A 27,330-nucleotide genomic window follows, 5' to 3' on the forward strand; every position below is an offset into this window, starting at 1 on the left:
TTTGCACATATTTACAAGACAGTAGAAGTTCTTGCATGTGCTTAAAATCCTTATTTTAAGTCTTATGTAAGCACAGCTTGCAGGTTTTAAGGCCCTACATAAAGGTAGGACTTTCATCTACTGATACACATTTTATCTGCTGATTCTGCTTGTCCTATTTCAAGTACTTCATTACTCCTGCCATTGTAGCTCTTTCAGATTGTTTATAAAACTGAAGGTATTGTCTGATTTATGAATGGAGATGTTTTGTTTGTAGTGGTCAGGAGGAAATACAGTCTTGTAATACAGTCTTGTAAGTTTCTGTCCTCACTGTAGTGTGACAAATATTTCTACCTCATTTGTGCTGCAAAATAGTTCTGAAAATACTGTACACAACAAATATTGTCCTAAGGTGTTTCCTCTTAGATTTCTTACTAATCCATGCGTGTTGAAAACTATACTCAGTGGAAGGGTATGACATACAGTGGAAGTCAGAAAGTTTGCAAATCATGCTTTGCACCTGTTGACATATCTTCCCATTCATTAGGATGCTGGCATTATAGGGCAGCCGGATGATTTGGACAATCCTTTGGAAACATTTCTGTAGAAAAAAAGTTCTTTGAATATTCATACATTTTAAGTGGCCTGAAACAGCAAAAAACGGGGTGAGGGGGAGACACACTTCAGAAAACCTATACTTTTCAAAAGTTGCATGGATTTTCTTCCTGCACATACTGCAAGATGAGAATAGTGGGGGGGGGGAGGGAGAGGGGAGAGAGAGTAAAAGTGTTAAGAACTATTTACTGAGTTAAGGGAGTTTTGAAAATCACACAGAAGGGGAGTGTTGTTCCTGACATGATTTGCATTGTTATAGGTTCCTTGAGTCTGTTTTATCATCCTGTTCCCACTGCTGTTAACTTTGTTTTGCTGTTTCAGGTTAACCTATTTGTTCTGCTGTCTGTCGTCTGTGTTCTTCTGAACCTGGCTGGATTTATATTAGGATGTCAAGGTGCTCAGTTTGTGTCCAGTGTACCCAGATGTGATTTGGTGAGCAGACATGGTAACTGTAATGTATTTCTTGACAATGTGCCACATAAGCTCACCATGCTAGGATTACAGAAAGTGCTACAAGCAGAGATAAAAGTAATGCGTGCCAAGAAACTGAAATGGAGCTACAGCATGGTGGAGGAAAAAAGAAAACTTGCTGATTCAGACCTTGATTCACTTAAAATTGTGAATAGACTCACTGAAATCCATAACATTACTTTTATTATCTGTCTTTGTAAAGGTTTGCTTTTTTGGATTGGGGCCTTCATAAGCTGTTGACTTCCCAAAACTAAAGACTCCCAAAGATGTATTGTGCAGGCTTTTATTCTGTGTTAGAAGAGCATACTTAGCCCAGAAATGGTTTTGTTTGATTGCACTGGTAGCTGGGCGCTGTGTTCAGGGTCTGACGACACAGGTAATCCTCTGTGAGGCTCTCTAGTCATTTTTATGGGGTCATAAAGGAAGGAATCTCAGATATATCTTTAGAGAACCCCTCTTGCCAGTGTTGTACCGTGACTTTTAAATAATCATTTACAGAACCAATATGAAGGTCTTATCTTTGTTGGGTAATGCTATAAAACTTCTGAAGAAAGCATGAACGGGTACTGTTGAGCTAACTGCAAAAATGGTCCATCAGTGTAGCCTATGGATGGGATTCTTTTTGTTCTTTGGTACACCTAGTTAGCAAAATTCATTTTCATACCTTATAGCAAGAAATATGAGAAAAAATTAAGGAAGATCAAATCATTTTCGTAAAACATATAACGAACAGAAAGAACAGTCTGCACAAGGAAGGACAGAAGACAAAAGGTTTTTCTCATATGGATGTCTTATGAAGCGGAAGAATGTCTATTCATGAGCCAGAAACAGTAGAATAATTTAAATTAAATTGAAGGATACAGGATCATTCAGTAATAAGGGTGATCATGTTTTAGGCATGGATTTGAAGAACGGAAAGATCTTTGTCTATTTATTAATTTTTTGCTTCACGGAAAGCTAGCAATGGTTCCTTAACATGCCAGTTACAGTAGTAAGCATTCAAGATTTAGAAGTACTTTGGCAGTCAAGATTGGCCCAATATCTGAACATACTGAAACAGTGCTGAAAATTGTTAGTGTTAGTCCAGACGAGATGGTTAAACACTTGAGGAATTTCAGTAGTCATCTGTGCTTGGAAAGATGGGACACAGCCAAAAGGTGTTCCCAAAATCATAAATTATTCTATAACCTGGTGTATGCAAGCCTTTGACACTGTGACTCTGGAGAGTCTGACAACTGAACAAACTGCAATATCTGTAGATATAGAAATGTTGAATTTCTACTTGAAAACTAAGATCACAAGATTACTTTGAAAATTGCAAACATTGGTGGCATACAGGTATAGTCATTACTGATTTGAGTGGGATGAAATCATAGCTGTGGGTGCCATTCCATCCTTAGAGATGCAAAATATGCCCATGATTCACACAAAGAGAATGTGTATATTCAAAAAACACAGTGGTTTACATATCAGTGAAAGAAAGAAATTTCAGGCTGCTGTGGAATCGGTAGAGTTTGGATACTAGGGTTGTTCAGTAATCAGTGCAACATTGATTAGAATTAAGTTGTATACCTTATCAGTAAAATTTACCTGCAGATAAGAAGTATGTGCAATATAATGTGTGAATCACTGCCATACTGAACTGTACAAATTTAGTTTTATTTATAAGTCTGTAATTTGGTCTATTTTTGCAGTTAGAGATGTAATTTAAAGCATCGGCTCTATATTATGCGGCTAAAAGTGTTTCATAAAAAAGCTAATAAATTAAAAAGCAGGGTCTTTTTTAAAGGTGGACACAGGTGAAAACAAGATTTGTTTCTGCTGTGAAGAATTTCATCCCACTAAATGCACAGAAAAAGAGAATGCGCTGAAGCTATACCCAGTGAAGTCATGCAGTGCTGTTCACCTTCTTCTTAAGGTACCTTGCATGCACTGCTCAAAAACACTGCTTTGATAATGTTCACTCTTGTGCAAAAACGCAGCACTGAAGTGACTGTTGTTTTCACTATAGCAAATTCTCTTCCCTTGTGGCTTTCTACACTGGTCATAAGCCCCTTATAATTTTGTAACCGTTTTTTTTTTTCCCCCCCCTCTAGATTATATTTTTGATCAGTGCATTCCTGATCCGAGAAACTGTCAGCCTTGGTGATCTTAACAGTCCTTTAAGAATGTTAGATCTATGAATGGGATTAAGTTATGCAGTCCTTGTCCTTTCTGCATTCTGTGCAACCAAAGCTATAGTTGAATCCAGATAGCTTTGCATGAATAAAGATGTTACGAATTTTAGCTGATGATTTGAGGCCTTGTTATCTCTTTTGATATACTCTTCGATTTGCTATACTTTTGATATATTTCTTGGATTACAAATGTCTAAAATGCAACTTCCAGACAACGTCATTTTCAAGTACAGAAGTGCTTTAATGTTGTTTATCTCGCATCTGGGTTTCCCACAGAAAGGACATAATTCTTCAGTGAAGAGATGGACTGTAAATCACAGCTAGGCAGACTTAAGCCCTTCTGTATATCTCTGTGTCAGGACATGCAATAGGGCAAAACAAAGTTTTACAAATTATTCCAAACTTATAGATGAACTATCCAGAAGACTGCATCACATATATAATTAAAAACTAATTTTCATGTCCTTGTTTTCTGTGTTTTCTTTTGCTTTTTTTGATGGTTACAAATGCCTTATCTTTTAATTTTCATAATCTTCATGTTCTTCAGAAAGTTCTCTTTGCTCTCTGTGCCCTGAATGCTCTCACCACCACAGTTTGCTTAGTAGCAGCTGCTCTGCGCTACTTACAGATATTTGCAACAAGAAGAACCTGCACAGTAAGTGAGTGCAAGGCACTGGCTAATAAAAACAGTAGTACTAATAAAATCATAGAATTGTGTAACCTAGGAATACTTTCTGTTACAGTTAGAAGCTTTGTTGACAAAGGTTGTATTTGATTAGGATGAATCTCGGGTTGCCACAGAAGAAACTGAAGAACAAGGTCACATTTCAGATCCTGAAGATTTTGTCCCACCTGTGCCACCTCCTTCATACTTTGCAACATTTTATTCTTGTACTCCCAGAATGACTCACAGGTAAAGCTCTATGATTGAGAACTTCTGTGATGCTGTCAAGATCATGCCAGGGCAAAGGCTGAAAGCCAGGCCTAAGTTCTTAGCAAAGCTTCTAGGGCAGAAGATCCTAAATTAGCAGTCTAGCCCCTGTGTTCCAAAGCCCTTTATCGCCAGAACAATTCCCATTCCCTCTTTTTGGCAGTTAGGACTGACTGAAGAGTATGTTTTTATTGTTCTCTCAGGCCAGGTAATCACTACCCTTATCTCAGCACTTGCGAGCTGAGAGAGCACTTGAGAGCTTAGCTCAGTACAAGCAGTCAGATTGCATTCATACCTGCTATTGCTGGGCTTCTTTTCGAATTGTAGCTGTGGGATGGTGGTAGAGTGAAAGGTAACATGGGAGAAGTTAACATATTAGAATAGGAAAAGGAGATAGTCACATGTCATTGTAAGCTCTTTCCCCTGCCCTTTCTTCTGAATTAATTATGACAGAGATGAATTTTAAGGAAGAAGGATTTGGAGGAGGATAAAATAATAGCTTTGCAAAATTTCTTCTGAGTAAGAGGAAGGTGGGCAGAAAATTTTTCTGTTGCAGGCTGCTTTCTTTGGTGTAATTAGTCTCATGGAACATTAAAATATAAGCTTGGATTTTGTTCTTCAGGAAGAGGGTTAAAAATCCTGTAGCTTGTCCATTAAGAATGAAATCTATTATTTTGCACTATTGAGATTTAGTGGCTTCTATAGTTTCTGCAATTCAGTGGTGACTTTCAGGTTTTGTTATCCTTCCTTTTGAAAGTATATAGAGTGCTTATGCACTCTTCACAGTAATTTGAAAGTGAGTTTTGTTTACTAGTATATGACTCAGGTGGGGCTGCATTATTCTGCTGTGAACACCCCAATGTTTGCGTAAAATATTGTGATGCTTAAGCAATCTTTTTATCACTTAACTCTGTTTAAAACTCCTGCTTTTTGCAGGGTCAAAGTGTGCAGGACTGTTTTGTTTATTTTCATTGTTTCATCAGAAATAGTGTGCATGACCTGCAGAAATAGTGTGCATGACTTTATGGGTTTACCCAGAAAATGCTAATGTGATACAGGAATAGCTTTAGAAGGAGGAAAGTGGTCTAAAACTCAAAAGACTGAGTTTGAATACCAAGCTGTGTTAAAAGCATCCTATCTGAGTATTGCTTCAAGCCTTGAACATTCTAGTTATGGAAACAGAGTGGTGTGCACAGTGTTCTTTGGAACATTAGCTATTTGTTCAAATATGTTTGTCACAGCTCCCCTGTTTTAAAATGAGGCTGTCGTTCTTCATCTGGCATGTCATTCTAGATGGTTATCTCCTTCCTGATAGTGGTAGTTCTCTTTGTCTATTTTTGGCACAGTGGGGGCTGCTCAACAATATTTAAGGCTCCCACAGGTTAATAATGGATAAGCACCTTGCCTCTTGCTGCTTTAAAATTGTTAATATTTAAATGAAGGTGATGTCCTTTCAAAGTCAGGTTACTTGTTTTAAGGTGGTCAGGGTAAGACGTAGCAAGCCAGAAGTTGAAAGCAACAGACAGACTTAATTTCCGTTCTTGGCAGACTAGGAAATATGACTCACCCTAGGATGGATCCACTGTGTTCAGCCGAGAGACTTGCTTGTGACCTGGCCTTTTCTCTTCCAGGCTCCTCTCTCATCTCATTCCCTTCCCTATCATCTGCTCTGTACACTGAATGCTAAGCTCTGTGCGCCTGCCTTTCTATGCTGCACTCCCATGAGTACAGCATCCGAAACCTTTGTGCAAAAGGTTGTGACTCAGGAGCTTCACCCAGGGGACAGAACCACCATCTGAAAAGTGCATCTAGGGAGTTTCCAAAACACATACATGCCTAGGAGAAAGGAAGCATTGCAGTGATTAAAACATGTGCCAAGGTTGTGTTTGGAACGGGCCATCGTTCTCCACCCTTTAAATTGCAAAGCCAGAACCATATGCTAGCACAGCCGATTAATTGGTTTGTTCCTCTCTTCATGGCAAACCTCTTACATTTGTCTAATTTCGTGGTAGACAAAACAAACCAGTGTTACAAATGTCTGTTTAACTCCTATCTCTAATCTTATTATTTTTAATAGTAATTAAGTTATTAAGTCATTTTTCCGAATGGGCACAACAGCATGTACAGTTACAGAAGAGCTTCCACATGAAGAATGAAATAGAAAGAAAGTATTACAAGGCATGTGATTTTGAGGGAAGAGGGAACCCATTCTGGGCAGCATACCAATTGCCTGGGGTCTAGAAATGCTACCTTAGTTCCATTTAAGATATTACTTGGGGATTAGAACCATTTGCCAAAACGCAAATCTACTTACTCAAGTCATGCATTCTAAAAGATAGCATGTTCCTCAGATTGGGCCCATATTCTTCTGACAACTGTTTCACGGCCACTGCATGTGTTCACTGCTATTGAACCATTAAAGATTCTGGGAGGCCAAAATCCTGGCACTGCTGTTCAGCTAAGGTGTGGCCATGTAAGATGGGAGAGAGGTGGCGAAGGATGCACTTCTTCCCTCCATTGTCCCAAATAGCACGAACAGTATAGCATCATATAACATTCTGGAAGGATTCTACAGAATCTATTCACTATGGAGTTCTCTGAAAAAATTTGAAGTATTATTTCCTACCTTTCTATATCACCATCTCAAAAAGCTACCCTGTTTTTGCCACTCCCACATGCCTGCTTGTCCTAAATCTTATGATCCCTGTAAAACAGTAGTGAATATGTAATCTGCAAATGTTTTCTGCCTGCAGTGACTGAGTTTTGATATCATGAACTAAAGTCTCTGCACCAAAGCCTTTATCCTGAGCTACAGTTGCTGGAAAAGGAAAATAATGGAAGGGATCTAATTTGCTGGAGAGGGAATAACTGCCTAGAGAAAAGGTTAGATGAAGACTGCCCACTGTTTCTCACTTAATGTAATTATTTCCATGACTAATGCATGAATTTCTCTTGCTTACCTAGAAAGAGAGAGTAGAAATTAAAAAATAAAGAACTGACTGACAAACACCCACATCCAAGGGAACAACTTTTATATTAAGGGAATTCTTTTATGGTTGTGTGTTCTCTCTCATAACTTTTAACATGATAAAATTATTGGGTACAACATTAATTCTCAAAGGGTGGCCACGTTAGGCATCTTTAAAAATAAAGTAAAACTCTAAGGCTCAAGGCACATATAGTTGTGTAGCCTACATTAAACATAGATTCATGGATTCCACGTAAGTGGCATACTTGAAAAGTGCAAAGAGTTAATGCCACTGAAATACCAATCTCTGTTCTTCTGCAAAATGATCTTGAAGTTCTTAGGGACAAATGACATAGCTGGGCTAAAGTTAAACATGTTGTATTCCCCCCAATTTTAGAATTAAAAAAAGCAATGACCAGTTATCCAGATCTTCCCCTTTTTTGCCTTACGCTTCTCCCTATATTTTCTCCATTCCTTGATGGAAGCTGTTCACAAAAATGTTCCCTGTTCTTTTTCTGCAACTTGCAAACAGTTTTTATTCCTTTCCTCTTGAAGCAAGCTTCTGTAGGCATTTTTTTCCCTCTCTACATCTTCCTCTCAGCTTGCATGAAGAAGATTCTCACGGTCATCTTTGTTTCCTCCAGCCAGTGTCCAGACAACCCCTGAACTCTGGAAAGGACTTGCTCTCGTGCTACGTTTCTTTGTAGAGTGCCCACTAGTGATAAGTGGGAGCCCGAACTGAATCTCGAGAGCAAAATCTGTGGTTTCTGTGTTTTGCTTGAGGTTCTACTCCCTATCAAGTCAGTACCTGCTCAGGGGTGCCTCCTGAACTCCTTTTTGGAGTAGCTTTATGTGCTAAATAACATGTAAGTTTCTGTAGCCTTGATAGAAATCGAGATGGTGAAGAGCATTTGGAAATTAATAAAAAGCAGAGAAAAACCCAGGCAGTCGGGATCAAAAAGACTTCCCGCTGGAAAATTCCCTTTGTGACTGTTGTGAGTCACACCATTTTTTTCTAATATTAAATGGTGTAAGATAAACATATATTGTCCAATTTAGCGAAAAGAGTTTTACCAGACACTGGACTAATTTCTCCTCTTTCTGAGCTACCTCCTAAGAGGGAAAAAGATAAGGAAAAAGCTTTTTGAGATTTCTACTGTATTTAAGGTTACAGAGAGCTCTCTATTGAAAACTGAAAAGTGAGGTTAATGGTGAAATATGTTTATCTCACACATGCCTCTGCAAATTGATTAACTGTAATACACTTCACCAAGCATCACAAAAGTAGACTTGGTTTAGGTTTGCCAGTTGCTATGTAGCTGTATCTGAATTTAAAACATTTAAAACATACGAATTCAGTATTGTTTATCCTAGGATGCTTGGCTCTGATGTGATTCCGTTACCACATATTTACGGAGCTAGAATTAAAGGAGTTGAAGTGTTCTGCCCTCTGGATCCACCTCCTCCTTATGATGCTGTGGTGAGCCGGATCAGCTGTGAACAGGTATAGTCCATAAGAGCCAGGAGGCATAATCTTGTTTTTCTGCTCTAAGGGTAAAGTTGCGTAAAGTGAATGTCCATTAAGTTTTTTTTTTTTTTTCATTTAAGAATAGCAGAATACGTTTGGTTACAATATCTGATATCACTGTAAATGTCACTAAAGATTTAAGTCAGTAAGTAAGTTACCTTTACAGTTAAAGAGCTTTTCCTAATTAGGTGTCATGAAAGATGCCTGGAGGAAAAACTGTATCTGACCATGGGAGACGGAACAAAATACAGAGTGGAGCACACCATTTGCCGCTTATTCTGTAGGACTGTTGTGCTACCTCCTTGCTTTACTTTCCTTCTGCACCTACACTCCCCTTACATGGGACCACATTTTTCTTCACTTTCTGATCCATGTTTACTGGTGTTTTCAGGAGAGGTACTTTTTTCCAGAGAATAATCGGCAAGATAAAATTGGCTGATCTGGATGATGGAAATTAATTTTAATTTTTTATTTTAGAAATTCACTATCCTTGGTATTGCAATCGAATTAAGTAAGTACAAAGGCATTTTGCAGGAAAGCAAAGCGTATCACTTTATAAGGTGGATGCTGCAGTTCTTAAAAAGTACTAAGAAAAAGATGACTGTATTTTCAACTTTTTTATTTTATTCTAGGAAGATACACTACAAGTAGGTGTGGTAGAAGTTGCTGCTGATTCTGTGGACACAAGTGATAGGCAGGCCTCTCAAGGTAAAAGAGCATTTTAAAATTTGTTTTAAAACAGTTCTACGCAATCCAACTGACTTCATACAGCAGCAGCGTTATTATTTATTTGAAAGACAGCCACCATACTACAAGCCAGAGATACAGAACTGTGATTGTTTCGGGGTAGTAGGAACAGAGAGTGAGCTCTAAAATTCAAAAAAGTTGTTTGTTTTAAAGATACAATGTACAGACTTAGAGAGAGCAACTATCTTGCCGATAACTGAGATGGAAACACGTTTTCCTTTTGAAATAAATGATGTCCGGTTCCAGCGCTCCCATTCTGTTTTGTGTACGTGATGGTGCCTGTTGACTTTAGATTACTGATGAAAATAAAAAAAGGAAAAAGTAATGCTGTGTTGAGCTTCTGAATATGAGACTTCCTCTGTTATCCAGCCTGCACTGGAAGAATTTCTGAGTGTCCACCTACTGGTACAGGATATGGCTAGACTACAAGTAGAGGCCAGACTAAACGTTGCTCAGCATTGTTTCAGAAAACCATGGAAATCATTCTGAGTTGTTTTCAGCCTTGCTTTTTCATTTGTTGTGGTGTACGCTTGCACTTAAACCATAGCTGGCTTCCAGGTGAGCAACAGGCAGCTTTTCTCCTACAGCCCTGGTGAACAGGAACATCTGTTCTACTCTAATCTTCATTTTAATTTGCTATCACAATGCAGATTGTCCTTTGTGCAGAAGATGGCTGTGCCCCTGCTGCACAATGTTCACAACATAAGGATACAGAAAGTAAAGAAAGACAGATATTAAAAACAAAACCAAAAAACCCCCCAAAACAACAAAAAACCCAAACCGTTATTTGGCCATGGCTTCACTTCTGCAGACTTTTATGACAAACTGTAGGAAAACTTTGGTGTGAATTTTATCAGTTGAAATGGCCCTACTAAGTGATGACCGGGAAAAAAAAAAGTTGATTGCCATAAAGCTGTACTTTAATCAAGTAACATTTCTTTTAAATTTCCTTTGTAAGGAAACCAGTTTGCCTGAAACTCTGAAAACAAGCATTTGGATGCTTCTAATTTCCCATCAGTTGCGATGCCCAGAAAGAAATTCAGAAGAGTGACAGTGCAAAGTTTAATCCTCAGAACCCTTTCATAGATAAAACTACTGTTGCTTTCTCTGGGCACTTTGACTACAAACTGAAAAAGGATATCAAACACTGGGTTACGTGATGAGTGGTTAAAGTTAAGAACAGAAACCAGGAAAACTACAGAAGAGGCAACTGTTGAGAACCAAAGTCTCTTAAAAATATATATAAATAAAGCTGTGATGAGGTGTTGTTGTATTGAAAAACTTCCTTCACAGAGAGACATAAGCAAGCAGAACTGAGCTCATGTGATAAAATGCCCTCTTCTCCCTCTCTTTTAAACTGCTTTGTCTCCCCCTTCAATGGTTTGTAAAAAGCCATTTAAATGTTAGCATGGCTGCTAAATTCAAATACAACAAGAAAGCAAGCATCTTGATGTTGCAGGAATTACACAGTTCTCACCTCTTACAGCAGGCATGACGCTGTTACCACCTGGACGATTGCAGGAATTACACAGCTGCCATCTTTAACCGCCTTGCTCTGACCCTTGGTCTCTGCTTATGTTCACAATTAAACATCAAATATTTGTCTAAACAAACAAACAAAAAAAGTTTGTTACGCAGAATAGAGCTACAGCTTAAGCTGGGTGGCTCCAAGGAGGGACCCCAGTTGCAGGTTCTTGCTTCTATTTATCCCCTTGCAACCCAAACACAAACTCCTCCCACATAGTCTGGTCCCTATTAACCAATCTTGCAACTTCTCTTATTCATTTTATTGTGGTCTGTTGGTACTCTCTGTCACTGGGAGGGGTTTATTTAGGTTACCTCTGTGACTGTTATCATCTGCAATGGTTAGGATATTCCCTTGTTCTGCAAAAAAACAGGCTGCGGTGGGCCTTGGCTGCAGCCTAAGCCTTCAACTACTTTAGTGACTAGTGCTAGGTATTAGCTCTCTTGCTCTTTTCTTCTTAGCCTAATAACAAAAATGAGCGCTGCTTTTACTGAAGGGTGAAGTTTTTTCAAGGACAATGAATTTAAGCAGAGAAAAAGGCGCTGAACAATACTTTATTATGTGTAGGGAAGGACACAGAAATTGAGGAGGCGTGCTAGAATCACAGCAGCGCAACTTCATGGGCTCTCTCAGTTAGTGGAAAATAACAGTCTATAAATAAAGGCTGAACGTTGTTTGCATGGTTTATGTGGTAAAACTGCAGTGCCAGGGGATTTGTGTACTCCATGATTCCCTTGGCATCATCAGGCCTGATCCACTGTGTTCAGCTCCTGCTGGAAATTAAAGCTACCCACTGCCAGCAGAACTGGGAGAGTCAAAAGCACTCCTGTCAAAGAAAATGGGACTTTCCCTGCTGAATGTGGTGGGAACACATCCAACCAGCTGCTGATGGCTGAGAATGCTTGGCAGCTGCCCTAGATCATCCCACAGTAGGAATATGCAATTTTTTTGCCAGTTGTTAGCCCTCTTAACATATGAACCATTATGAAGAATTAGCATAAGATCATGAAATCTAATTAATTCTTCAGTTTAGCAGTAAAAACAAGAATCCCGGAACAGTAGTACCACTGTACCTCAAGGACTGATAGCTAGCACAAATCCACCAGCATTACTGAAGGTACAGCGATGGTTCTAGTGTCTTTAGTCCTGCTTGCCATGCTTTGTTGTTAGGTCTTACCTCAACTTTCCAGGCTAGAAACTGCTTTATATAGGTTATATGTCATTGTGTCTACCTTTTAGAGATTCTAGGTTGTATTTAAGTAAGTAAGTAAGAGATAAGGTACTTCACTAAATGAGCACACATCTCCCAGGACTTACTTAATGTTCATAGATACTTCAGTCACTGCTGCTTTTCTGTTCGGTATAATAGGACAAACACTTTCCGCGTTCTGTATAAGAGATTATTGACCCTAATTTTGCTTTTTTTTGCATAAGAAAGAAAGAACTTTCTTTTTTTTTCTTTTTTCTTTCTTTTCTTCTTTTCTTTTTTTTTTTTTTTCCTTGTAAGAAAGATGCCAGGTGCCATCAGATGGAAGTATGGAACTAAACTTGAGGAAAAATAAGTGGCTTCACCCAGCTATTCACTAAAAGGAAATTGCCTGTATCACAGCATATAATTTCACTTTAAGGAAAATTAGGAGTGTTGATTAACTGGAAAGGTGAAACACACAAAAGGAATTCAAGCAAATCTTTATTTTAATGCTCTGCTTTAACTACTTTTACTTCATCTTTACTATTCCTGATTACTCAGGTGAAGAAATTCCTAAGTCTTCCAGCAGAGTGAGCCTTTCACCTTCAAATGCAAACCCAGCATCTGCAGACAAGAGAGCCTTCACTCTTCTAAAGAAACGGTCCAAAAGTGACCCTGTGCTGCACTGCCTGCTGCATCAAGGTGACTTGATTTTTCTGTATCATCAATGCTTTTACATAACGAATTCTAACAAGGACATATACCAGAAAATGTAGTACCTTAACCCTACAAAGCGCCAAAATCAACTATTGTCGCCCAACAATATTTGCAAATGTTTGCTATAGCGGAGCAAACAATTTGCTTTGTCATATCCTTCTCTTTCCCCAGTCTTAGCCCAGCTTCCTTTTAGGCTTTCACAGCTCAGCACAGGGTCTGTATTAGGTATTACTTACTTGGGGGATGAGGAAGAAATAAAACTTGGGATTTTTCAGTACATTTTTATAGTAAAAAAACCACTCAAGGGCATGTGTTGATACAAGCAATTGAAAGTAAAAAATTAGCTTGAGTATGAGCATCTAAATTTGAATCACCTTTCTCTCCCTTCATAGCACCCCCCCCCCCCCCCCAAAAAAAAAAAAAGCCAAAGAAAGTCCCACAGTGGACATCCAGTGAGGTTTGCCATAATTACTTTGTGGGGGGGGGGATATGATCCAATTCAGTTGCTATGGGAAAACTGCTAGTGTGGCTGCACCGCTCTTGTTTCTGTTGACAGTCCTAAAAAAATCCAGTCAGAGTCCTACAGTCTTATTAGAGAGCTTTGGAATCCCTACAGTAGCTGCTGATACATTTTTTTTTTTTAGCACTCAGAAATTAAGTGAAGAGGGGACATGTTAGTAACAAGTATTTATTTTGAAGATTAAGAACATATATGTCTGGATTACACTTACTATTTTGTGGAATATCTTAATCTCTCTGTTGTGTCATGCTTTTTCTCTGTTCCTCATCAACTTCCACCACAGTCCCCCACAGAAGCTGCTGCTGAAGCAGTAGTTAAATGATGCAGAGCCTATTTATAGCTGTGAAAACAGAGCTGGGTGTTTCTGTTGTAGGCAGAATCCATCCATCAGAAGCAATTGGGCCCTTTAGGCTTAATGTATAATTGAGATTAAGTCTATTCAGCATTGGACCTGAAAGGGAAATACACAGCTGCTGCAGAAATGGAAGTGAGCTGCTTTAACAAGGGAAGTTGCTTCAAGTTGGTTTGTCCTCTCTTACAGGGAAGTTTTGGCTCTCTTCCTAGAATTGTTGTTGTATTTGGCATAATGCCATCATTAAAAAGCTACTTGAATAATTTGTAGGTCCTTTTATTTATTAATCTATTTAACAGTAACGACCTCTATGTAGGCTAAAGGCAGTGGACTGCATTCCCTGCCACCCCTTGCTTAGCCCTCCCAAAGAAGTCATTTGGAATGGATTTTTTTTTTTTTTTGGTCAGTGAACTTCCACTTTTTAATATTACTGATTTCCAGCTTGAGAAGAAATTATTTCCAGCTAGTTTGTAACCAGCCCTCTTGACTGATAATAACGGAAAGTTACATACAGTTTAGGAGTGATCATAAAACCTAGCAAACTATTGTCAACGTGTCTTGAATGACTCTTATGTTAACATTAATGCTAAATGCTCATATTTCAGCAAAACAGAAGCGAAAGAGAAGGGAACTGATGTACGCACATGGCAAACTTCACCTGTACAAAGATGTTCCTACAGACTCTTTTTGTTTCTTTTTGACATATGATATGCATTCACCCATAGCTACGTACTACTCTATCTTACAAGCTTTTTCTCCAATAAGTAAATTCAGTACAGATAGACTGAGGGACACCTGCCACCCTGATTGTGCCAGACTTAACCCAAGTAAGACCTAACTATGCACTAAATCATCACTGAATCAGTACTGAAATCCCACAAGATGTGTGAACCAAGTAAATTGTTTACTTTGATTTTTGTCTTTAGGTCCAGCGCTAAGCTGTGAAGCTGCAACTCAGACTGAATTAAAACCAGAACTTGATACTGTCACTTTGCGGAAGAGTTTGAGAGGAAGAGCTTTGAGAGCAAGACCCCAGTCTTTGATAGACTATAAGTCCTACATAGACACTAAGCTGCTTGTGGCACGCTTCCTGGGGCAGTCCTCCTGCAGCATGACCCCTGACATACATGAATTGCTGGAAAGTATCAAGTCTGTTTTAAAATCAGATGAAGAACACATGGCGGAAGCTATCACCAGTGCCACCTTTCTTGAGCAGGTAGTTTTATTACTGTATTCAGGATGATGTGGAAAACCAAAGCTGGCCTTGGTTTGGGAGTGAACATTTCCAAATGTATGTATGTTGCATTTCAAAATTTTGAGCCCAGTTTAGCTTCACTATTATTTTGGCTTCATAGAGGGAAAATACAAGAGGCTGTGCTGCCATGATGTCCCACAGGGCCAGCAGTGTTTTTCAAAAGAAAGCGTGAACACCATGCATACTTTAAAGTTGAAGGAGACAGTCCTGTGTGGTGTAATCGTGAATTGTAAAAAGCATGACATACCACCTATGGTAGGGGAAAAGCAAGAGACATTACAAAGCTTTTATAATTGTAAGCTGGAAAGAAGTGAGGCTGACAAGAACATTTTCATGCAAAACCCACTAGAAGCAATTTTTTGTGCAATACATTTATGACCTATTACTAAAGGAAGAAAGCAGAAAGTAGAAAATAATGTGCTTACGTTAGTGGAATGAATATTCAGAAGTTCAGATAGACAAAGTCTGCACTAAATGTTTGGGTGACATTCAGAGCATTTGGAAGGACGGGTTGATTCAAATGTATCTGTTTGATAGCACAGTACAAGCAATTTGCGGTGACAGCTGGTTTTGGTTTGAGTTTTCACACACAACCCTCAAATTTTAATTTTGTTTCTAGAAACCAAGTGAGATTTTCCACTGCAGCCTACTGTCAATAGGAGCATCAAATAGTTTGACAAAAGTAGCTGAAACACATTTCCTTATGAGTGTCTTAAACCTGCCTCAGGGCAGTTTTATCACGCTAGCCTGAAGCTTGTTAAAATTCAGTGACTTTTCAGGAAGTAACATTTGGATTCCCATTAAACAGTAACTGACATAGCCTGGTTTGGGGTGAGCTAATTCCTGTGCAGCCTCTATGAAAGAAAAGGTGAGGAATGACAACACTCAATGTTTTTCCCCGTGGGACTGCTTTTCCCATGCCTCCTTAGCAAATACCAGTGACTTGCTCAAAATTAATGGGGCATCACTTGGATTTTTTTTTCCTTTTTTCTTTTTTTTTTTTAAAAGTAGGCAGCACTCCAACTAGCCTTTTGTATTGGGTAAGAAGCCATTTTAATGGAAAAGGAACCCCAAAACAAACCTGATTTTACTTTTTTTTTTCCTCTTAAAGGTGATGGCACCTGCCCAGCAAGCAACGTCATCAAGGGCATACGTGCAACCTTTTAGACAGCATCCTGGACTGCTGCACCTGGAGAGCTGTGGTGATCTGAGTACTTTTACAACAGCTGAAAGTCAGTTAGAAGAAAGAAGGATCCAGGGACTAGAACATGAACGGCCTCACAGTCTTATTGGAGTTGTAAGGGAAACTGTATTGTGAGCTGGTTTCTCTCTATTCCTCAGAGCATTTCTGTCAAACATGCTTGCTGAACAGAAAAAATCATCTCTGAGAAGTACGTGGAAGAGTATGTCGCTAATCCATTTTTATACCCTCCTGCTCAGACTCCTAAGAGGAAGCTCACTCTACAAAAGCTCTTAATCAGATTCCAAGCTGGCCTTTAAACTGGGCTATTCCAGTGCAACTACTCTGTTTGTGATATAATACTGTTCTTTTGCGCCTCTGTAGTCCATCATCACTTAGGATGGATTTGTTTTTTATACTCAATTTACAAGAGAGATGGTAGAATGATTCTATGCCTTGGTTTAGCTGAGGTGAGGCAAGAACAGTTACGCATGCATGCACTTTGTATCTCACTGAACAATACAGGCCAGAGTCAATGCCTGTCTTTGTATGTTCTAAATTACTGTAGCTTTTTAGCAATTTACTTCCTAGTAGAGGTGCTTCCTACATATCAACAGCCATCCACGCTGAAAGAATTTCTGCAGCCATCTCAAATCCTCTGCAAATATGCAGATAACTACCTGATGTTGTTTTGGCAACCTTAACCACTAGGCCAAAGTGACCCATGAGCTGACACTCCCTGGCTACTACATAAACACATAAGCCAGTTGACTCAAGCTGTTGACTGCAGCTAGTATGTCAAGCTCTATTCTGTACGTATGCTGCTAACTTGGAATACACTAAGTGTTTCCAGAGGCTGGGATCAGGCACACAGTTTTTATTTCCAAAGCTAGTTGTAACCTTCCGCATCTCAGCAGGACAACTAAATATTCCTGCTGCTATTTTAAAGATAAAGCTTCATCTAACAATTATTAAGCAGCTTGCCTACTGAAAAACGAAAAGCTTTAAAGTGAATTTTAATTAAGCTTGTTCAGAAGGAGAAACTGTTCATGCAGTTTGACTCATGAAAGACGACAATTGAATAAAATAAAATGTTTATCTCTACTCTGAAATTGGCGTTTTATTTTTCATGTCTGGTAGAGCACGTATGTTAGGGCTCTTGAGATTTGCATATCAGCTTCCTTTTCCTACTTTATCGTTCCCTTTCTAAAATTAGTGTGTAGAAAAGGAGAATTATGCCCCTCCATTCGTGCAAACTGTGTTTCCAGTAGCTTTTAACAGCTCATTCCTTCATAACTCCATGTCACTTACTGGGGAAAAAGTCGGCAAGGTCCCTGGGCTCTAAGTCAGGTTGCAGTGTAAATTTAGGCTTTGGAAAACCTGATCAGAATTCACTTAATTGCTTACCATCCCAGTGGCATAGGACTAACCTGAATTAAAGTTAGCAGCTATTGCATAATGTTTCAAAAGGTATGTAAATGCTTCCGTAAAAGGAAAAAAATAAAATCAGAATTCAATAAATTATTTGCTTACCATAGCAGTCCATTTCAAGTTGATAGGGTAATTACTCAAGGAAAAGTGAAACCCAATTACTTAGTAAATCTGTTAATCAAGTTATCGCCCAGGTTAGCTGTTCCCTTAGTGAGCTGCAAAAAAAACATGAACTGTTGAACTAGTCAGTCATGCTTGGACAGACATTGAGAAAAACAAGATGGCAACAGAGGTTTGTTCCACAAGAGGAAAAGGTTAAAAAAATATATATATAACTATATATATTCAGAGTTGTCAGCTTCTCTGAACAAATATTCACCACCGATATTTTATTATCACAAGCTTTTCTATTAGATGTCCTGTCAGTCCCATGGAGTGTTTGAGACACCTGTGAGCCAGGTCTATGCCCAGGATGCTCTACGGGTACACAGGCTAGCTTCAGAAGGCGACTGCACAAGTCAAGGCACTTTATGTCAAGTCAGGAGCCCATCTGTTCTCTACATATCTTATGTAACATACTTGCAATCTTTTTGTAGCTGAATCAGTGCACAAAAGTAGTTCTGGAATTCCCAGATTTCTTGGAGACTGGCCTGAATACCAAGTGGGCTAGCTTCTCCAGTCAGGCTGTGCTCAGTTCTCCACCCATGACTTGACAATCTTACTGCCTTTGGACTGGACAAGTAGGTCCTGCTAACTCCAAGCATTTTATATATACACTAATAATCCATTCTGTCTGCTAGCACCCAGCTCCTTGAACCACAGTCCCTAATCCCACAGCTTGACTGTCATGAATTTACAACCCCATTTCTGACAGGGGACTATTACTATTCTTTGGCACAGTGATCCAGAGAGCAGGAAATACTAGTAGATAGGAAGCAAGTCCACCACAAAATAATCCTGTTGCAAACTAAGTCATTTTCCAAGATACACATTAGATTTCTCTACCAGTATTAGACAGAACAACAATAAAATTGCAAGTCTTGGAAAAAAGTGAGTTAACAATAATCCAAAATGATTGATATAGCAAGTGTAAATTAAGTTAGCTTAAGGCAGAGACACACAGAGTTAGAAGTAGCATATCCAGGCTTTCTTTTTCTGTCATAATTGGACTCTTAGCAAGAGATAATAAAAAGGACTCTTAACACATTTAATACTATTTCAACAATTCTAAAACATTCAGCAGTTTCAAGTGGTACAAGATGTCTAGCAGCTAACCTTAGCATCACAATTTTATACTGCGCCAAACTGGCATGACGTCAGTCTTCATTAGCATGGATTTTTTTGTGCACAAGCTTTTGCAAAAAAGCTGCTTACAACCTGTATAAGGTAGGTGAGAGTGCGGCCTTCAGCAACAGAATTGTTTTCATTTCCTTAAGGTTTCCCCCCCTCTCCCTTCAAGAAAAAGTTTGTGCAAATCTTTCATTAGAACCAGTCTCCCCCTAGCACTTTTTTTTTTCCTGAACATTAACCCATCAGCTTTATGAGCTACGTTATGTTCAAGAGAGAACTTCTCCCCTCCAACACACCTGCAAACGCAGTCTCATTTCCCTTCCAGGTGGTCTTCAGAACCAACGAAAAACACTCTCCCTTCACCAACAGCACCCTCTGAAACACAGATGCCATGCCAGTCTTCCTCCAACTTTTTTGTCCAGTGAAAAAGCCACTAGTCAGAGCAATGAAAATTTTTTAGTGGGAGAGAAGCTGCCTTCTTTGCCCCAGACCACCTCATTCTAAAAAAGGGGGACGCGATATTCAGTGCTATCTGTCATGCCGTATGTCTTCCTCTGATGCCAGGGCAGGTCCCCTGAACTTCTGCAGTCTTGTCTAAGGAAGCCCTTCACGAGAAGGAGCAAAATAGACACCTTCTCACGTGGCAGAGAAATTCGCAGAAGCCATGGAAGACCTTGTATGCGATAGAATAGGCAGGAAAGAAAATGCAGAGGACATACAGACTGTGAGAGGGTAAAGAAAAGATAAGAACAACATCAGCGCAATAAGTATAAGCATGAAGGATGGACTTAAAGTGCAAAAATACCTGTATCTGGTTTCAGTTTACATCTATAGAAGTCATTCTTACAGCCCCTATTCCCCTTGCCCAAATACACACGCGCGTTCAGACTTATCAGAAATGACAGAGTGGTGGAAGGACAGGGCACAAGCTTTTTAGCCAGCTGCTCAGGATTCAGAGCCATTTCTCTGATGTCTTACTTCAGTTATCTCTACAAACATCCAGTGGGGATAAATACTGCACGAAATTGCTACTGTGAAAGCAGCAGAATCAGCATAAACCATATCTTATGTTGTTTGGCTGACCCAGAATAGAAACACTTACAATAAATATTAGGTTTCCATATTGCAAATAAAAAATCTAGAGAGCTGATGGGGGAGATTTCTCAGAGAAGAGTCACACCAGGTGGCCAGCAGCAAAGGAAAACGGGGTATCCAAAAACATTATACTAGCAAAGGGAAAAAAAAGTCACTTCTAGAGCGTACTACAAAAACAGCAGTACTTAAGGTTGAGCTTTACAACAATAATCAACCTCTAAGTACAAACCATAGTTTCCTTCCCATATGTGCTGCCGTTACGGTAGTACAAAGCTCAGAGGAGAACACGCTGGCTGTTAAGATGCTTCGGTTTTTTAAGAATTGCTGCTGCCCTCCCTCAGAAAGGTCAGTATACTGATTCATGCATAATCACTTTATACATAACTCTTGACCAATCTCATCACTACTCTAGGCTCTAAGTCAACAGTTTCTTCAACAAACTATGACTATTACACCTAAGCTATGGCTGAGGCCAGCGGAGTCTATGTTCCATGGTTTTTACGCTGTCTAAGAAGAAGAAGAAAAAGATCTACGAGGGATGCACACGCGCAATCTAGGCATCTTATGCTCCCACTTTAAGTTACTCAATGGAAAAAGTTTCTTGGCTCTTAAGTTTGGTAAGCTGTGCAGGAATCATACCCACTTCTTGTGGCAGTAGCCACCAGCAAGATTTAAGACCCTCGCAACTCATCAGTAATATGGTTTAAATGCATACAGACACTCAGGTACAAAACATGCTTTCAGTAAGAACTGCTCTTCAGTGTTCTATAACTATGTTTTATAAAATGAGACTCTTTGTTAGTTAGTAAGCTGTAATTAAAATACAAACTGTCTGGAAGAAGTTCTCTGCTCTTTTGCTCCAGTAACCTTCTCATTTAATAGTGGGACTTTATTCTTGCCTAACTGAAAGAACCAAAAACAAAAATCAAGTGGAGATTTTCCAATCTACCACTTAAGCAAAGAATACGAACAGTTACAATGCACTTCTCCTCCCTATTTTGGCAATATGCGTATTTCACGTTATGATGAGCAACTTGGTGCCTGAAGGTCCAAGTTCAATTTTCTTCTGGATCAAGTATGGTACATATTTTCTTTTCTGCAGATTGAAAGTTCTCATGACAACCTGTGGTGCACAGAGACCTTACATGAAGAAACACACCTTTACTGGCTTTCGCTAGCTGACTTTCAAATACTATCATGTTGGGCATAGTCAGTCTCTGATCATACAAATATTTTTCGACTTTAGCACAGGCAGTCCCACAGTTTATGCTAAGGCCAGGCATACTACAATTCTAAACCATTTTTATTCAAATTCTGATAGGTCTTTCAGAATAAATCATACTGAAGACCCTGGAAGGAAAACAACAGCTTCAGAAATGGTAATATGGCAAAAATCTTTTTAGTAAAATCTCACTTATGAAAAAAACATGTTTAAGATTATTCAGACAACGAAATAATATTTCTGTCATGTGGAAGGAAGACTCAAACATGATGATAGTTCACACAGTAAAAACTGGGATGCAACTTCAGATGTGGAGGAGCAGTTTCATTTAGGAGCAGTTGTCTCATCTATTACCTGAAAATAATGCTGTTTTAAAAATAAAGTTAATGGCATTGGTTCACATCTGCAAACACATGTATACTATTACGCCAAACTACGTAAAAAAAAGAGAAATTCAAATACCTTCCAAGCATACCAATACCTTCATGCATTCAGTATTGGCAAGCCAAATCCCAGAGTAGTATCAGCAAACTCTCAGCCTCATCTGAGGTATTTTTGTTTTGTATTTTATTGTTGCAAATATTACAGACATTAGCGCTCTGTTAAATAAAGGAATGTAGCACAGGAAATACATCACAACAAAATAGCTGGCCAGAACCCCCTCCCCCCAATAACAACAAAAAACCCAACTCCTCTTCCACTCCCTCCCCCAAATCAAACCACTGCAGCTTCATTACAGAGGTCAGAGACCTGTGGCAAAAAACAGAGGAATTACATTCAGTAGATGTGCAGTATCAACATTCCAGGCTCACGTATATTTTTATATATATATTTATATTTATATATAGAGATCATTGAGTTAAGTGTTTACAAAGAACAATATTGTTACAAATACAATACTATACTTTTCCCAACGCTTTACAATAATTTCTATTCACCCTCTTTACAGAACAATAGTACTTCATATTCTAGGTACTGTGCTAAATATGTACAAGAGATCTCAACGACATTGCCATCTTCAGAAACGTATTGTTTAATTTAGAAAATAAGCAAAAGAGAGCAAACAAATCTGGAAGTCTCAACAAATTTGAACAAGATTAAAAAAAAACAGTATGAAACTTGCCAATAAAAAAAATGTAAAGGATTCTTCATCCTTAATGTAAACATTGAAGAGTTCATTAGAATGTACGAAGCAGTGAGGAAGGAAAGGAGAATTTCAGGCCTGTCATTGAAGAAGGAATGTAAAATAGCAGTTTGTTCCTCTGAATCCATTAAGAATTCACATATGTAATCTAACAAAATGCTGCACTACTCCAGAGAAGTGCCAGCTCTCCCTTTTGAGCTCACTTTTCTTAAAAACTCTTTCCCTTTACAAACTAAAATGAGATTGCTTACAAGACTGTTATCAGGAGCGTATGCACACTACAGATCTCCCAGCACAGAAATCTTACGCAGATGATGTGATCGGAATAACTAAGACTCTGTGCCAGGCTCTGAACCTGCAAGTATTCGCTCCCTTAATGGTAGGCACCTATATGCAACTTACCATGAAGGGAACTGGGCAAGCACTGAGGCGCATATAAGGAAGCACAAACTTGATTGCCAAGATAATAGCCTTGTTTTCAAACAAACAGTTGTATCATCTCTAAGTACTTTTGCATGTTTAGGTCTCCATCATCACCCAGTGAAGTGAATTAAAGACCCTGCCACGCGAGTTGGACAGAACCACAAAAGCAACAAGTGAAGCTGAGGGTGTAAACGTAGCAGGAATCAGAAGCATGATAACTGTGTCTTCAAGAGTTCGCTGAGTTTCCTCAGGCAACTTATGTAAAGGCTGCGCTGTATATAGTCTTCTAAATTGTACACAGTTGATATATCATATTTACATATATTACTATATATATATGGAAAGTTCTGAAAAAAGTTGAAATGATCATCATAAACCAATGTCTACAGTTAAACAATATACACACAAGTCATTCACTATCTATTTGCATCAGTCTGGTAGCAGAGGTAACTAATACCACTCTCTTGTGCAATCTGCTATTCCAAGATTGGGATTAAATTATGTAACGACAAGAACTGCAGTAAATCAAGTCATTGCACGTTAATCTCACACTAAAACATATTCACTGACTACAATAGCGTATGCACCATTCCATCACCTCCTTAAATATTTACTGCCCACTGAAATACAAAGTTCATTCTCTCTCTCTGATTAGCCCATGCATTTCTACAATTTCTGAAAGCCAAAAAAGGACCTCTGGCAACAGACGGCAAGTGAGTGCTCTGTGGCTCTCACCAACAAAAATGTGCACGTACACACGTGCACAAACAGGCACACATACACACATCCATATCCATGAATCTCTGGAGAATTCTCTAGGTACCATTACTGGTCTGCAAGCAATGCTTATACTGCACAGTCCACCCCACAATAACTGAGAAACCAATGCCTACGACCATAACCACATTTTCAAAATAGAGGGCTGGAATGTGTGCATGTGTGTGTTTGTGTGCACATGGCTGTCCAGCCCTTGTTTGCATCTCACTGAGCCTTTCTATCACAGCAAGACACAGCAGAAACTGTTCATTTCAAAAAAACAAACAAACAACAAACAGGGCTTTTGTCAGGTCTAAACGCCTGTTTCAATTTTGGTGGAAACATCAGCACGCACTCCTGGTGAAATGTAACCATAGAGGACAGAGACTTTTTCCTCTTGCTTGGAAAAAGAGCCTTTGCCTTTTAAAAGAACAAAACCAAGAAACAACAACAAAACCTTTCCCCCCTTTTCGTTTATAGCATGCAACTTAGAGGCCAATCAGATCCTAGATTTCATTTATACCTACAATATATCTTCTTCATACAAGTGCCTATAGTACACACAAATATCCTGTAAGTGTCATACACATGGAAAAAAAAAAAAAGCGTAAGTTAACTTACATAACAAAATAAATAAATTTATCCCCACCTTATCTCTCCCACTGTTATCTACGCCATAAACTAAAGAAAAAGTCGATACAATTAGGCAAGTCTTTGGACAAAAATATATGTTCAAACTGGCTCAGAGAACAAAATTACTTAGAAAGGTATGCAGATCTCCTATCCTCAAACTTCATAAATAGCAAGCACAATTTTAAAAATGTCTATATACACTGGCACACTGGGCTGTGTGCACCAAATCTGGAAGTAAGAGCCTAGAAAAAGTGTAGCTATTCAGGAAAGCCCCTCACTATTTCTTTTGTAGATACTTAGATCCTCCCCTCCCCACGTCACTGAACTTCTAAAATCGGCAGGGGACTATAAAAGACATGTTGCATTTAGAAACAAAGCAGAAGAAAGTTAGAGATAAAAAACCGGGGCAGGGAGGGGCAGCTGCAAAAGATGCCCCCCCTAAATTACTTGGTGTAAGTAATGCAATTGTAACACATTTCAGCAAGTCCCAGAGTACCTTTTGGAGTTCTATTATCCTGAAAAACTGATGATAGAGGGGAATTAAAAGGTGTGCATTTGGATAATTTTACCATAGCGGCATTTACTCATTCTTCATAAGCAGGTAATTCTTCACTGAGGATGAAACTTACCCTTTTGGTATTCTACTCTCCCTACGGATATTAAACGTCAACACTGAGCTCAGTGCCTGCAGGGAAATAGTGGAAGAGAAGCAGAGTCACGCGCGTGGTGTCCAAGAGAGCACTTTACCCTATGATTGTATCTATGTGGTAAAGTCAGCTTTCTTTTAGCAACAATTACTCGTGTTGTCAAATCATAGCCACGTAACTAAAACTGACTACATAGCATGAAGTACAGTTAATCCTTTTTGTGAACCCAGCTGTGAACGCTGCTGCTGTTGTTTGTCTATTCTGCGTGTGGAACTGCATAAAGCTTCTCTTGTAAGGGGATGTAACCAAAATAGTATATCTTCCCCTTTTCCCATAAACAGGGAAATGGTGCAGAATGGGGGAAAAAGAGAGGGAGGAAGGGAGGGAGGAAAGGAGAGAGAGAGAGAGAGAGAGAGAGAGAGAGAGAGCAAGCGAGCGAGCACGCGCGTGTGTGTGTGAGAGAGAGAGAGAGAGAGAGAGAAAAAAAATGTCTCTGCAGACACAAAAATGCAGCACTAGAGACACAAGCACTAACGAAGAAAAACATCCTCCATGCACTTCGTGAAGGTGAGGTGTCAGCCTTAGATGTAAACAGGTTGCTCCTGAGCAGTCAACAGCCTGTACATGGCAGCTGGCATAGTCTTCATATGAATCTAGAGAAAATAAGGCAAGTTAATCCATGTTCCTGCCACACATGCTACCCACAGCACAGACTTGAGAGTTTTCATACTGCTGTTACACTATCAACAGGCTGATGATTTTATGAAACACTGATGAGCATCAATCAACTGTCTAAAGTTGTAGGCACTTAACACCTTTTATTGGGGTGCTTCTAAAACATACGAGAACTACAGGCAAATAATATAAAAGAAATGGTAGGCTTTCCTTAGTCTCACTCCCACTATTTAGATTTGATTAGCAAGAGCCCAGAAGAGATAACGATGATGAAATACATAATATTGCCAACGCACACTCTTACCTCACCAACAGCATTTGAGAGAATGTGAACAATTTTCTCATGGGGTGTTGCTACAACACTCTGTCCATTGATTTCAATGATCCTATGGCCAACACGCACACCTCCTCGCTCTGCTATACCTCCTCGCATAAGGCTACAGATCTGGTAAGAAAAGGACAAATTTATCAACGCCTGGATATGGAAGAGAGGCTTTAGTTTACCCATTTTTGCCTACCAATTGTAACTCAGTATTTAAATACATGTGCTTGCAACAAAGTCTAAAATGTAATGGATCGCTGATTCAAAGTAAAATTTGTTAGTGACAGAGCAACTACTGTACATTCTCTTTCAAGAGCAAAAGAAACTGTCAGAAGAGGCTGTTTGAGTTGTACTTCAGGTGCGTTTCGTTTGAGTGCATGAAGGGCCACAGTTTAACCACGTTCAGGATGCAGACGCCTTGCCTTACAAGAGAACAAGGACAGCATCTTTCTTTTGAGGCCGCACAATGACTTGGTTAGAGACATGAAAGTTGCAGACTGAAAATAGCCTCAACCACATAGTTTTGTTTCTCTAACCTAAAACGACCTTTCTGCTCTTCTGACTGACTACAAAGCTTGTGAAGTAAGCAGAAGGCCAAGGAGAAGAGAATAACTCTATAACCAACTCAGCTTTTGTATCTTAGTCTTAACACATGCACTAAGTCCTCCTTGCAGCAAAGGAGGAAAGGACAGCTTTATTCTCCTCACTTTGCCACACGTAAACAAGAAGTTTCACATAGGTTAAAGCTTCCCCAGATAGTCTAGAAGTGACTTACAATCCCGTTCTGCACACTGAAGCCCAACTGGTATCTGAGGTCTGGTCTCCTGATCAAGACCGTGGTTACTGGAGGACACCTAACTATGTTTAGCTTGACCCGGGCCTGGTTTTTCAAACCCTGCAAAAACAAATCACCATGAAAAATGCTGGCAAAGACAGGGCAAAACATTTAACATGGACAATGGGAAAAACGATTGTTGAAATGCTGACATGGGAACAGCCCTGAATAAGCAGCGCTTTGTATGCATCATAACAGAACAGGATCACTGAATACCAGACACAAGCACGACGACACTCAGTGAAATGAACAATGCAATACCAAACTCTTCCTGCCAAAAAGTGGACATTTGTTTTAACAAATCTTGTATCTTGTTGGCAATTTCTTCACTTCAAAACACAAATCATGCACACAAATATGAAACAGGTCTACGTAGCTGACCAAAAAAAAAAAAAAAGATTTGTGGCTAGAAAATGAAATTCTAAATATGTAGCTAAGAGAGTTACAAGTAGCTTCCCTAATGGGATATATAAAATTTTGTCAAGTAACAGAAGGTCCTCCTCATATAACACTTATATGAGCAGTGCTCCTAATTCCCTTTTCTTCTCCCCTCTAAATTAGGTACATCACATTTGTTATGAACTCTGCTACCAGAAGAAAACTAATGGAGGAAAAACTTGCTTTCCTGTGAGGGTGTTCAAACACTGGCACAGGCGGCCCACAGAGGTTGTGGTGTCTTCATCCTTGGAAGGATTCACACCCA

At 39.2% G+C, this 27,330-nt stretch overlaps 2 protein-coding genes across 4 annotated transcripts in view; one reads left to right on the plus strand and one right to left on the minus strand.

Moving 5' to 3' along the window:
* ENTREP1 (endosomal transmembrane epsin interactor 1) overlaps positions 1 to 24,149 on the plus strand; it is a 38,872-nt gene extending 14,723 nt beyond the window's left edge. For both annotated transcript variants that reach the window (XM_068926683.1, XM_009672058.2), the window contains exons 3-11: positions 916 to 1,026; positions 2,855 to 2,983; positions 3,790 to 3,897; positions 4,022 to 4,155; positions 8,516 to 8,645; positions 9,302 to 9,377; positions 12,692 to 12,832; positions 14,646 to 14,935; positions 16,086 to 24,149. In XM_068926683.1, coding sequence (XP_068782784.1) covers positions 916 to 1,026; positions 2,855 to 2,983; positions 3,790 to 3,897; positions 4,022 to 4,155; positions 8,516 to 8,645; positions 9,302 to 9,377; positions 12,692 to 12,832; positions 14,646 to 14,935; positions 16,086 to 16,292 — 1,326 coding nt within the window. In that variant the 3' untranslated portion in view covers positions 16,293 to 24,149. The remainder of the gene's footprint in view (positions 1 to 915; positions 1,027 to 2,854; positions 2,984 to 3,789; positions 3,898 to 4,021; positions 4,156 to 8,515; positions 8,646 to 9,301; positions 9,378 to 12,691; positions 12,833 to 14,645; positions 14,936 to 16,085) is intronic.
* The window catches only part of APBA1 (amyloid beta precursor protein binding family A member 1), a 97,665-nt gene continuing 92,077 nt past the window's right edge, over positions 21,743 to 27,330 (minus strand). For both annotated transcript variants that reach the window (XM_068926682.1, XM_068926681.1), the window contains 3 exons: positions 26,568 to 26,687; positions 25,775 to 25,915; positions 21,743 to 25,448 (listed from right to left, as the gene is read on the minus strand). In XM_068926682.1, the coding sequence (XP_068782783.1) occupies positions 25,377 to 25,448; positions 25,775 to 25,915; positions 26,568 to 26,687 (333 nt within the window). In that variant the 3' untranslated portion in view covers positions 21,743 to 25,376. The remainder of the gene's footprint in view (positions 25,449 to 25,774; positions 25,916 to 26,567; positions 26,688 to 27,330) is intronic.

Source organism: Struthio camelus, chromosome Z (assembly GCF_040807025.1).
Source record: "Struthio camelus isolate bStrCam1 chromosome Z, bStrCam1.hap1, whole genome shotgun sequence".
NCBI classification, from domain to species: domain Eukaryota; kingdom Metazoa; phylum Chordata; class Aves; order Struthioniformes; family Struthionidae; genus Struthio; species Struthio camelus.